At 39.6% G+C, this 13,665-nt stretch overlaps 1 protein-coding gene across 3 annotated transcripts in view; it reads right to left on the reverse strand.

Annotated features, from left to right (window-relative positions):
- Positions 1 to 13,665, reverse strand: part of KIAA0319 (KIAA0319 ortholog) — an 85,599-nt gene that overhangs the window by 10,734 nt on the left and 61,200 nt on the right. For all 3 annotated transcript variants that reach the window (XM_073631158.1, XM_073631159.1, XM_073631157.1), the window contains 5 exons: positions 12,600 to 12,759; positions 6,960 to 7,102; positions 4,736 to 4,858; positions 1,239 to 1,329; positions 84 to 175 (listed from right to left, as the gene is read on the reverse strand). In XM_073631158.1, coding sequence (XP_073487259.1) covers positions 84 to 175; positions 1,239 to 1,329; positions 4,736 to 4,858; positions 6,960 to 7,102; positions 12,600 to 12,759 — 609 coding nt within the window. The remainder of the gene's footprint in view (positions 1 to 83; positions 176 to 1,238; positions 1,330 to 4,735; positions 4,859 to 6,959; positions 7,103 to 12,599; positions 12,760 to 13,665) is intronic.

Below are 13,665 nucleotides of genomic sequence, written 5' to 3' on the forward strand. Positions count from 1 at the left end.
GTAGTCACAGGAGAGTGATCACTTACATGTGCACCCTTCAATGCATGTCGAAAAACTGATTTTTCACATTTGTTTTTACTTACCATATTTGGGTCTCAGTGCCATTCTTTCTTGATCATCAAAATTATCCAAAATAGTATATTTTGTTTTCTTTCTTATTTTGGTTCTCTTCCGGCTGATGTGAACACAAAAGTTTTGTATGTCAAAAACGAACGTAACATTGCAGGATCTAAATGTGTTTTTGCCTAAAGACTTAGTTCTGCATTAAAATAACATATTCAGTGCAATGACCCTTGGATGTCAGTTGCGTTTATGGAACACTGGATGGTACAGTCCTTAACTGAAATATGATGTTTTTGTATCAGTATGTATTTTCTTTAGGTTTATAAATAAAGATTAGAATTTTTTTTTATTTTTTAGACCGGTAAATACAAAATATTGCATATGAATGTTTCATATTTACCTTGTGCAGCCATCAGGTGGAGCTTAGGTCTCTGCCGACTACAAACTCTGTACTTTTATACCAATATTCGATCCCCTGATTAGCTCTATTCAGAAAAAAACAGCTGAATGATCAGAGGAGGGACACCCCTCCTTCCTTCTTTCATGTGCTGTTGCATGGAGTATAAGTTATAGAGAGGCAGGCCAACAGTTTGCAGCTACTGCTGTTTTACTACAATGCTCTGCAAACACAGTGGGGGTTATTTACGAAAGGCAAATCCACTTTGCACTACAAGTGCACTGCAAATGCACTTGGAAGTACAGTCGCTGTAAATCCGAGGGGGACATGCAAGGAAAATAAAAAAACAGCATTTTAGGTTGCACATGATTGGATGATAAAATCAGCAGAGCTTCCCCTCATTTCAGATCTTCCCCTTAGATTTACAGCGACTGAACTTCCAAGCGCACTTGCAGTGAAAAGTGGATTTGCCTTTCGTAAATAACCCCCAGTGTGTTGGGAGTTTTTTGTATGAGCTTGCCTAGCCCATAGATCCCTTTGTTGGGAACTAGCCTATCTATTTAATCGTGTCTTTGTTTTTTCTAAGATTTCCACCTTTTGGTTCTGCAATATATGATCTCGCTGTTTACATTACTATAGTTACCCTAGCTTTTGTAGTATTATAGTTATTAACTTCCCCAAATGTAACCAAACTTTTCCAGCATATGAGACTGATGACTAATAATATTGTGGCAAGTACAGTACAGAGGAGTATAGTCAATCCAATAATGTTTTTTACCTTTTATAGCAACAGATGCATACCCAGACCATGCCCATAAGAAAGGCAACCAAGGCAAATGTCAGCACAGTAATATAAAGTACACTCCAATCTGCAAAATAAATTAGTACCCTATATTAACATACTTTGCTTATGGGATGCAATTTATTAAAAATGTCAAATGCAGACCTTGCCTGCTGGGATTATACCTAGAGCCAGATATGAACAAATTCACTAAAATCTTTCTAAATGAAGTACTTTTTTCTGCACAGAAAGTCCTGGTAAATCAATGGATGAGAACTAATTCACCTGAGTTCAGTACATGGGTAGCAGAAATGAATAATAGCTTACCATATAAAAAAAACTCATATACAAGCACAGAGTATGCCCATCAAAATATAATAAAATTTGGGATAGGTGGCTACAACCTGCAGAAACCCTTAGTTAGCAAGGCAAATCTTCCTTTTTGTACCTAAATACTGCCCTCCACCCGCATTTTTGCTTTTTAATGGAAACTGAGTGATGAGTACACATATGTCAACAATGTACCATGATTACTATTACTAATATCTTTTTCTGTTATATGTGTAAATGCGTGTCTCAGCATGTAGTATACTATATACGAAATGTCTGTTAAGAGATAACCGTTGGTAAGATCGTCAATGCATATTTGACATTTCTTATGCATATATTCTATTTGTAAATTGTTATTTTTGTTACAATAAAGATACTGTTCAAAGTAAAAAAATATGTCAAATGCAGAGGTGTCTCCGTCTCCATAAAAAAAAAAAAAAATACATAAAAAGGAAAAAAAGGGGAAAAGTCAATAAATACATAAAGGAAAAGGAGGGGAAAACTCTCCAAAAAGGGATGGAGATTCAAGTGCTCTTGAATCTCGTTCCTAGACATAGGGAATTGCAGACAATTTATTTGCAACATGCTCATCATGTATGTAAATTAAAGCTAATTTCCCGAGGAATTTTCATAAATGGGAAACCTTACCTCCCTGGGCCCTTGACTAGCTACAAAATGGTATATGGGCATTTAGGATATAAAATGGGGGAAGGTCTGGTCTGGCTGGTCATACACGTAGATGGTAGCTTTTTGTATGGAAATTCATACAAGTACATTTATTGACATAATGAATGTTGTTGGCTAGTACTTTAAAAACGTTTGCTCTTAATATTTGATTTTGGAGTAAATGGACTGCTTTTATTATTAGGAATTTGTTAGAGAAAAAAATTCTACCCTGCACTTTTGAACTTTCTTGTCACTGCATTTGAAAAGGAATGTTGAATTGACCCTACTAACAGTTAGAGAGTTTTCATTTAAAGAACATTCCTTCAATTTTCTAACAAAGTGCTACTAGTATGACCAGCTTAAAGGATGAGTTCACCTTTGAGAACATGTGACATGTGAGAAGTTCCCTGTACTAGCAGTCACTTTTTGAAATCAGCTGGCCATGCAGGCCTCCATCCACACCGCCGCATCATTCATTCACACAGCTCTGTGTGTAAATGAATTACAAGCCCTGACATCCTTTGCGGCTGTCGGCTTGTAGTTCTCAACTACCACGGCGCTATGGTGGTTCATTGATACTTCCTGTCAGTGTATCTGCTTACCTCTATGGGATGTATGGCCACACAGATAAATAGAAGAGATCTGCCGATTGCTGGTGCAATGCTTTACAGGCTGAAAAAATATATAAATAAATAAATGCACATTTTTTTTTACCTGCAAAAAAATGTGCATTTATTTTTATTTATTTATTTTTTTTAAAGTGAACTTATCCTTTAAGAGGGTGGGGTTTGGGGTTTTATGGAAATTGGAGTCTCTCAAGCATGGGAAATCTTAGGAGAGAGACACTGGGGTTGATTTACTAAAACAGCTGAGTGCAAAATCTGGTGTAACTCTGTGTAGAAGCTAATCAGCTTCCAGGTTTTTTTTTTTGTCAAAGCTTAATTGAACAAGCTGAAGTTAGAAGCTGATTGGCTACCATGCACAGCTGCACCAGATCTTGCACTCTTCAGTTTTAATAAATTAACCCCACTAAAACTACTATTGCTACTTCTCATTCTGCAATTTTTTATTTAACTATTAGGCCTCATGCACACTGGACGTTTTTTGATGTTTTTACTGCAGCTGTTTTTGGCTGTAGACGTTTTTTTCTACAGTCATTATACACTCCATCATGTTATCCTATGTGTCCATGCAGACATAGGCTGTTATCAGCAGTTTTGGGCAGTGGCGTTTTTGAGCAGTAAAAAAAACCCCAAAACTAGTGGGTTCTGAGAGACGTTTTTCAGCTGCAAAAACATTCTAACGGCGATAAACGCTCAAAAATGTCACTCACCAGCGTTTTTTAATGTTTTTGATCCATTGAAAAAAAAAATTAATTATTTTTTTCTTAAAAAAAAAAAAAAAAAAAACGCTAAAAAATGCTATCGCAGAAAAACGCAAATAAACGCTAAAAAAACACTATTGCAAAAATGTTGAAAAAAGTTGGAAGCAGTTGAAAAACTCACTGCAAAGCTACTGGCATTTTTATAATGTTATTTTAACGTCCAGTGTGCATGAGGCCTAAAAGACAAGTATATCCAAACTAAACTTTTTCATATAGTGAGGAAGTTTTTGACTGAGGTGTTAAAATCATCAGGAAAACATTTTATGCAATAAAATAACACAAAACATTTCCCTTAAAAACTTGCAGACGTAAAAAAAAATTCAGTAAACTTTTCTCTCCCTAATGAAGTGTTATTATCACATGTGCTGATTCTTACAATGTCACTTTTAGAAGGCGGGCATAGGATACTGCAGTTTGATATATCAGGCCCATTATATGAATCCAACAATATAATTATAACATCATAAAAATATTTAGCAAATAACTTAAAGGTGAAGAAAGCACATGCAGAAATCAGTGCAGGTCTTTCAGGTCTATAAAAGAATGAAGATTATGAGAAGTAGACAAAACGGAAAACTGAATATCAAATACCGCAATTTTCTTTCCTGACAAACTCCATGTCAGCCTACTACTGGGTATGCCCTGCCCATACCTGCAGGACCTAACTCACAAATTTGACTCCCTCTGCCAGGCCGGGGTTACATAGCTAATTTTTTTGCACCTGGGTGGGAGTTTGTGCTGTGATGGAGCTGGTCAGGAAAGGAAAATTGCAGTAAGTATTTTATATTCAATTTTCCGCTTTCTTTACAGCTCCATGTCAGCCTACCACTGGGAATTAATTAGTTAACCAGGGTGGGATGATGGCGAAACAAAACAAGGTTAATTATGGCCTCTGGCTGATGAAATAACCATTTTGCTAAAATTAACAGTTGTCAACAATCTATGCAATAATGAGAAATAAAGGCGAAGAGGAAAAGAAAGGGACACCAGCCTGGAAGAGGGAGTCAAATTTATGAGTTAGGTCCTAAAAGGTGGAGGTATGGGCAGGGCATACCCAGTGGTAGGTTGACATGGGGCTGTCAGGAAAGCAAATATTTGAAAGGAATGTACTCACCGCAATTACTTTCCCCATCACTGACATAATGCTCGATAAAATTTTCCATCCAAAAGGGATAACAAAGGCAGGATTTTGTTATTGGGTCACAGTGTCCATGTCCCGAACATTTCAGAAGACATACTATTATACAGAGAAAAATTAATATAACTGGTGTGTACTGCTACCTGGAAACAAAGGCAAATCTTGTATAAATGTAGATCTAGTCATCATGGTCCTCCTATAGTGCATATTTCCCACACTATTAATCAGTAACGTGAGACTTTTAAAAGATCGAAGCACCAAGAACTAAGGCTATTTTATCCATTCAGCCAATTATGGTCAGCGCTTCCCCTCCCTATTCCATAGGTATAGGTTAATGCATTGCCATGTAGAAAGATCTTTTTATACAAAAGTTCTTTCTTCATTCAGATTGTGCTTCCATGTCCTTCTGCCATCTGATGCCTGTGGGTAGCTTTTGAAAGCCTGCCAGACTAGTGCAGAGCAAATCTTTTATGTGGATCGAGGTTAAAGGCAGACATCCCAACCTGCAAAAACTAATTTCAGGGAGATGGTAAACTCATTTCAGGGAGGTGGCGCTCCGCGCCCGCAAACCCCCAAACCCCCCCCGGCGGCAAAATATTTTTTAGATCACCTTTTTAATATTTTTCCACAGTGCTTCTGGGGAAGGGGGTGAGTGGTATGTGGCAGTGGTCGGTGTCAGTAGTTTTTTTTATTTTTAATTGATCTTTTTGCAATTTAATTTGTTTCTTAATTTTTTTTCACAATGCTTTTTGGGAGGAGGGGGTTGGGGCAGTGGACAGTGTTGGTAGGGCAGAGGAGAGTAGTTTACCATGTGCAGGTAAATTTAGCCAGGCCTGTGCTTTAAGCTGGGTCTGGTTGTTGTGATTTGGGACTGGGAGTGATCAGTGTAGTGGGGGATGTGGCCACCTGCACTCTGACTCATAGATGCCTCCCCTGCTTTCAGAAGGATAGTTGTGACCGGGGAACACAGGACCTGGATGTAAAGAAGATCAAGCAGAGGAAGTAGCAGTCAAGCGGAAGAGAGTAGAGCAGCATTCTGTGACCGGGGATACAGAACTGTTCTGGAGGAGAAGGTCAGTGTAACAGAAGAAGAGAAACTTGTCAGAGCAGTGTAGAATGCTATGGCCAGGGAACACAGCATTTTTAGTGATGGACTGGCTGGGATCAGTAGTCCGCTTATTGCCATGTGTCAGGTCATCGGGGGGAGATGCCGTGTCATCTCTGGCCTGGTTAGCACATTGGTAATACCTTCCAAAGACTGGGTGACTGTCCGATTCATGAAGGCTGGAGGGAGAAGCTGTGTGCGGCTCTGGTGCTTTGATTCATAAAGACAATATCATTCTAGTCTACAAGTAGGAATTATTCAGAGTGGTTCCTCTTGTTCCATTGGAAGTGAAGCTAGCAACTCAGTAACTATGCAGTAAAGGATTTGCACAAAGTAAAGAAGCAACAGTCAGTAAAGAAGTTAATGCACAGAAATACAAGGATACAAGGCCAAGGCCACAAGTAATTTCAAGAATGTGCTGTATCATGGGCATCTCATATTCCCTTTTCTCCTATCCAAGTTGTACCTCACAATAAAAGCATCAAAACGGAGCAAAATGACTGTTCATTGTCTTTAAAATGGTGAATGGGGGGTTGGCAGCAGGGCAATTGGCGGATGCTAGTAACCAAATCAGCATCCCTTACGGGGGTACTGCTACATATATATACATATTTTGTCCTATGCAGTAAGGAGGTGTTTTTCTTAGGAAAATGATGCCGGAGACTCAACACAAGAAGAACATTTGTTCTCTAGCGTTTGAGAATTCTCCCATTAAAATCAATGCAATTTGGTCCACCACAAAATGGCCACCAGCCGGAGCCCTAATTACAAGGACAGATTTTTTTAGTGTTGATGGGGATGCTAGGAGCAGAAGCTGTTTGCAGAGACGTCTGCGGGGACAGAGTTGGTCTTCACAGCTGTTCCCTGCACCGATCATTCCCGGGAGATTGGGAGGCGATTGCGGGTGTGTGGGAGCCGCCGCAGAAATGAGGGAGTCTCCCGCACCTCGCGGGAGACTTGAGATGTCTTTAAAGGCATTGATGAAACATTACTCAATTTTTTTTTTATTTTTTTTTTTATAGATGATAGATCCACAGATATACAAAGGCAAAATACAGAGTATAGATGAAGAATACAATCATATAGTACACTTACCAGCTGTGTCTACTCTGAGCACTTTGTACAATAGAAAATCCGCCTTTTCTTTCAAAAGCTGGTTTTGAAGCATTCGTTTAACATCTATTGCCTTCCATGTTTTAATGGGATGTCCACTTTCCACATAGAATAGGATCACAGTGCTGTTTTTTTTTTTTTTTGTTTTTTTTAACAGAATACAGTCAGACATTTAAGAAAAGAAGATTCTCATTAATTCAAAGCAATGCAACAATTATTGTTTAGAATTGACAAGACATCTGGATTATTTCTACTGAGGGCCACACCTGATAAATTCTAGAAAAAGATTATGGCATTTCGGAACTTAACATTATAGCAAAAACTGCAAGTTACAATTTGCAATCCCAGAGAAAGGGGCTATAAAACATTTCTTGAAATACTAGGTAGCGTTGCAACGATACCTATACTGAGCATTTGCAAAAGTACCTGTGCTCATGCAAATGCTCAGATACTAAAACAGATACCTTTAGACTCGGTTCATGGTGAAATTTCGCTGAGTGGTTCAGGTGATTCCATTGCGAATTGTAGTGTATGAGATTAGAAATCCCACCTGAACAGGACTGAAATCACACAGGACTCTTTTTCAAATTGCACTGAACAGGCTGTAAAAACTCACTTTGAGTTTCCAATTCGTTTTCATACATTTATGGTGTGAACGAGCCCTAAAAAAACCTGTCACATGACACTACTTGAGAAAAAGCATTGGTACTTGTACTCAGTGCATCCCTAGTATTAGGCCTCAATCACACTGGCACTTTCAAACACGTTTATATACATTTAGAGGACATTTTCAACTGTATATAAACGCATGTAAAGATTTTTTTATTGTGCATTCACCTGTGTTTGGGGAAAAGTCCGTTTCGCTGCATTTAGAGGAAATAGACTTCTGTGTGTCTGGGATTTGTTAGGGCATTCATGGCTAAATGCGACTAAAAGGAGATCGATTTAGGAAAAAGTAACCTGGGAATCATAAAAGTTTGCTTTTTCCAAATAATTTACCCTACGTCAAGGTGAATGAGGCTTAGGCTTCAAAATTACGTATGGCACCTCAAGGTTAGTGAACATTTTACTCACAATATCTCAGTTTATGCACTTTATTACATAATATATTTCATATAATCCTCTCTCACATGTTGCACTATCCGAACCCACTGTTACCCTTGTGTACCCCACACTACTATTGGGGTACACTCTATATCATGATAATTGCAACATTTACAAATATCCACAGTAGTCACCTAGTCACCACTTTTCCCCATTCCCCCCTTTTTTACATTTAGAGAATTGCCGACAGTTCAGATGCTGGTTCACTCATGCCGATGCCGTGGATTGCGGTCATGAATCGCATTCCCACGGTTCCCTTGGAAGATATTCCCGGGTACCCCCCCGGCAGTGCACCTCCCACACACAGCCCTACCGATTGTAAGTAACCCAACAGAGCTTGATTTATCCGATCTCTTTAACCACTTGCCGACCGCCGCATGTACATATACGTCGACACAATGGCACGGACAGGCAAATGGGCGTACAGGTACGTCCCTTTAAATTTGCCACCGTGTGGTCCCATGTGCGCCACCGGCGACCCTGCCGCGAACTCCGTGAGTGTGATCGCGGGTCCCACGGACTCGATGTCCGCGGGACCCGCGATCATCTCATGGAGAGGAAGAAGGGGGAAATGGTGATGTAAACAAGTTCTGCCTAGTGACACTGACACTGACACTGATCACAGCTCCCTGTAATCGGGAGCGGTGATCAGTGTCGTGTCACACAAAGCCCATCCCCCCCACAGTTAGAACACATCCCTAGGACACACTTAACCCCTGCAGCGCCCCCTCCTGGTTAACCCCTTCACTGCCAGTCACATTTACACAGTGATCAATGCATTTTTAATCACAATGATCGCTGTATAAATGTGAATGGTCCCAAAATAGCGCCAAAAGTGTACGATCTGTCCGCCATAATGTCGCAGTCACAATAAAAATCGCTGATCGCTGCCATTACTAGTAAAAAAAAAATTATTAATAAAAATGCCATAAAAAACTATCCCCTATTTTGTAGATGCTATAACTTTTGCGCAAACCAACCAAGTGCTTATTGCAATTTTTTTTACCAAAAATACGTAGAAGAATACGTATCGGCCCAAACTGAGGAAAAAAATGTTTTTTATATATATTTTTTGGGGATATTTATTATAGCAAGAAGTAAAAAATATTGCTTTTTTTTCCAAAATTGTCGCTCTTTTTTTGTTTATAGCGCAAAAAATAAAAACCGTAGGTGATCAAATACCACCAAAAGAAAGCTCTATTTGTGGGGAAAAAAAAGGACATCAATTTTGTTTTGGGAGCAACGTTGCACAACCGCGCAATTGTCAGTTAAAGCGATGCAGTGCCGAATCGCAAAAAGTGCTCTGGTCCTTGGCCAGCCAAATGGTCCGGGGCTTAAGTGGTTAATATCCCCCCATTGGTCTATGGTCCTTATGGTAATTTTATATATTTATATTTTAGATCACGTGCCCGCTCCTGATGAGTGGCAACCATCCAGCGCCACAAAACACGTCAAGCAACTAGTAGCCGTGCTCAAACTTTACTAATATACATATATCCAATCATCCATATTGATTGGACATCCTATGGCTTTAGGATTCCTATACAACGTATTATGAGGTTCTGCCCCTCTGCAGGTTCTGTGGTGGAGCTAACTTGGAGACAATATGTCATTAACTATTTTCTATTCAATTGTACCATCCCTATATGTGCATGATTGTATATATATGAACTTTAACACGTTAATTCAGTTGTGTATTATTGTTTACTATTCTTGTTTTTACACAATATTGTACCTCTTAGTATCAACTGTACTTATCAAATTGCACTGTGCTAGTTACTATCATGATGCATTACCTTTTTACCCATGTTACTAAGTTTATCAATTAATAAATATCAATATATTTTTATATATTTCTTTACAATCATTGTACTCTTTTGCAGCCACAAGCTTCATTTAAAGTCCCAATTTTTGTCCCTCTCCCTCTTTGCCACAAGATCAACAGGGTGAAAAGATAAAAAATAAATAAATTAATATCCAGTAAAACCTTGGATTGCGAGCATAATTCGTTCCGGAAACGTGCTTGTAATCCAAAGCACTCGTATATCAAAGCAAATTTCCCCATAAGAAATAATGGAAACTCAGATGATTCGTTCCACAACCATTTATTCCCAAGTCCTTCTATAGTCCATATAAAAAAAGATTATACAATGTAACTTTGAGGTAACTTCAGGGAATTCCTGGGTGATCTTCCTGTAATTTCGGATCCAAAACACATCAATTAAGATGAGGATCATACACACCGCAGCTCAAAAAAAGCTGCTTTTACAGGCATTTGAGCTTTTATTTCAACTTGAATAAGCTTGTGCTTTTTGTGCTTGTTTCGTTTTTATTGAGCTTCAAGCTTTTTTGAGCATAAGCATTTTTTTTTCACAAACCCTCCTTAAAGTCACAAGTCGGATAGAAGTCGCCTTGAAGTAGTACAGGAAACTTTTCTAAAGTCAGGACGACTTCAGTAGTGCTAATTAAAACCCCTCTCATTGACTAAAATGGGACGTGCCCCTACTCTTATTGCAAGACCTCCCTTGTTTATCAAGTTAAAAATGTATAAATAAAAAATTTGCTCGTCTTGTAAAACACTCGCAGACCAAGTTACTCGCAATCCAAGGTTTTACTGTAGTTGCAGGTCTCTGGAAGGAACTGAAGCAAGGTCTTCTGTCTCTGATTACACCTTGCACAAAGGAATCCACTAGATAAGAGTAAAAAGGCAAAAAGAGGAACACAGGAAAGCACACACCTAGCGCATTTAAACCATTAGTCCAGTGATTGTTCAGCATGAAGACTGAAACTCTCACTGCAGGCTGACAGGCTGAAGGGAGGCAGGCGGATCAACTCCACACTGGGCTCAGTTGAACACCAAAGCCTGGTGTTCCTTGGCCCACACAAGGCGCTCCTACGGTCAAGTGGGCATGGCTACGCATTATGGGGGCGTGTTCCCCTTAAGCAGCAATCACTGGAAATAACTGGCCACGACGTGAGCGATTCTCCTAACTTAGCAAGATGGGTCTGTATTCAAGGTGCTTCTAGTTACATGAAAACAAAACAAAAAAAGCCCTCTTCCCCCGACAATGTCTGTCTACTGACAAAACACGTTGGGCGGCGCCTGGTTTGTGACGTAATCATGCCCATCAGATGATCAGCACCATTGTTTTTACTTTGTAATTAAGTCTTATATGAATATAGTATTATATTATAGTATAGTATAGTATTATATGAATGCAATACATTCTAAACAGATCGGCTTTATGCAGTTTTACACTGTTTTTTGCCCCTTGTTTTCTTTATTCTTGCCCAGATGTCTATTCAAAATTGCTCCCAATGTTGCCAGAACTACTTTTGGGAATCGGTGCGGTGCCGCACCAATTCAGACGGGGCCATTGCCAACAATAGCCGACGATTTGGCATGCGATTTGACTTGTCAAATCGCATGCCAAATCGGCCCAATGTGAACGTGGGCTAAAGGCTGCGTCACTAGGGAAATGCAGGTTACTTTCAGGTATATTTTGTTGCTTTTGAGATCTATTTGAGGCATCTCTGAGTTCATTTAGAGTTCCTTCGTTTGTGGTTTCACCAGCCATTAACCTCCTAAACTGTATTAGTCTGCTTGAAGCTGCATTCTCATTGACTTGAATGGGGAGAGAAGCAGCCCTGATGTAAACAAAAGCCCAAATACACAGGCTCTTGGGCTCAGGGTAGACATGTAAATCTCTTCCTCAGAATAAGTAGGGGCGTGTTCTTGACTAGCTACTGTTTATAGTGAGACTCATCCAGTGAGGAAACATGACACGTGTACGGTCACTATATTTTTCCCTACTATCAATAAGCAGAGGGAAGGATTGGTCAGGCTGATAAATGTGTTGGGCACAACTAGTGCATCTGATTTTGTAAGCACTTATTGTTGCCTATGTGCACCTCTTAACAATTTGATCCTCATCTGAATCGCATTAAACAATTGAATCAGGGTGGGGTTGAGCTGTTTTTTAGCAGGTTTAAAGCCCAACTCCGGGAAACTTGAAAAGCATCCCTTACAGTGGGGCAGCACTCGTACTGTAAGGTTTAAATTCTTGTAAAAGTGGAATTGTTAAAGTAGATTTACTTACCTGATCCTCTGCTTTTTGATGCTAGACTGATTCCTGCAGCGTCTTCTCCCCTATGTCCCTGCAGTCTAAAGTCCTGATGTCATCAAGATCATGCAAGGTCTATAGCCCTGCGCTTAACATAATGATGTTGATGGACAGTTCACAGCCAGAGTGTGGCGGAACCCCATCTGCTGGGGGAGTAGAGGGGCAGTTGAGGAGAATTGGTTTTACTCACTCCCCTAGACTAAACAAGCAATTAACTCTTGCAGTGCAGGCTAAGCACCTCTGTAAGGGACAACCTTCATGTTTACTGGAGCTGGGCTTTAAGCTAAACATACACATTACAATCTGATTGTACAATCTCCTTTAGATCTACCAACAACTATGTAGTTCAGTGATCTATTTAATGGAATAGAAATGGAATAAACTGTACATATACCTTAAATCTGAATGTGCTTGTATCTTCTGAACTTTAACATCAGAGTCAAGGACATTGAGAAGAACAGCCAGTTGTCTCACCAAAGTGTCTTTCTGTTGTTCACTTAGTTGACTGACTGCAACCTCTAAAATAAGTTCAACCAGGCTTTGTTTCCTTGGATCTGTAGCAGGAAAAATAAGATCACAGACAGATGGTGGTAAATTTATAATTATAAACCAATTTCAAAAAGAGCCAAGTTGTAATATAAAGAGGAATGTATTGACAAAATGTGTGTCTATGATTATTTAAAAGGGGAAAAAGTGTTTAAGTATCTTAGGTTGAACCTGGGCTGTACTATGACAGGGTTGAAGTGCAGGCTCCTTGTCGTACTTGTAAGTACTAGTGTTGGTGTTCAAACCAATCCTTGGGACCTTGCGGAGCTACTTGGATCCTAAGCCCAGACTTTACATGGGGCCTCGACATCTGCCAGATTTTAGTGGGCAGGAGAAGCACTAGCATTTGACAGAAGATTGACAAGGAGTGAGACTTGTCAGAAAGTGTAGGTTTTTTTTTTTTTAATTGTTTATTTATTAACATTGGTATACAGGTATGTAACACATAGTTATATTGGTCCAGCTTGCTTGTAACTATGTATATAATATACCTGGCCAATGCTACTGAAAGCTGGAAATTACTGAAGTAGACACCACTTCTCCAGTGATCTCCACTTGCTTCGGGGTTCCCCTTAATATTCATACCAGACCCAAAGGGCCTGGTAATGGACTGGGGGGGGGGGGGGGGCCATGCCGTTTTTTTTAATGAGTTTTATCTATATTGCCGAGACCCGACAATTCAATACTTTTTATGACCATAACTTGCATATTAGCCTTTAAAATTAGCACTTTTGGTTTTTTATGTTAGTCTCCCATAGACTTTAATGCCAAACGTCCGAACAACCAAAGTTCGGCCCAAACTTATGCTCGGGCCGAACCGTTTGCCCATCCCTACTCTGCTGCATGGTGAGCTCAGCAGGTCGGCTGCTCAGCGTGCGTGCCATTCTGAAAAAGCTTTGCATTTTCCGAATGAA

Source organism: Aquarana catesbeiana, linkage group LG05, assembly GCF_042186555.1.
Source record: "Aquarana catesbeiana isolate 2022-GZ linkage group LG05, ASM4218655v1, whole genome shotgun sequence".
NCBI lineage: Eukaryota > Metazoa > Chordata > Amphibia > Anura > Ranidae > Aquarana > Aquarana catesbeiana.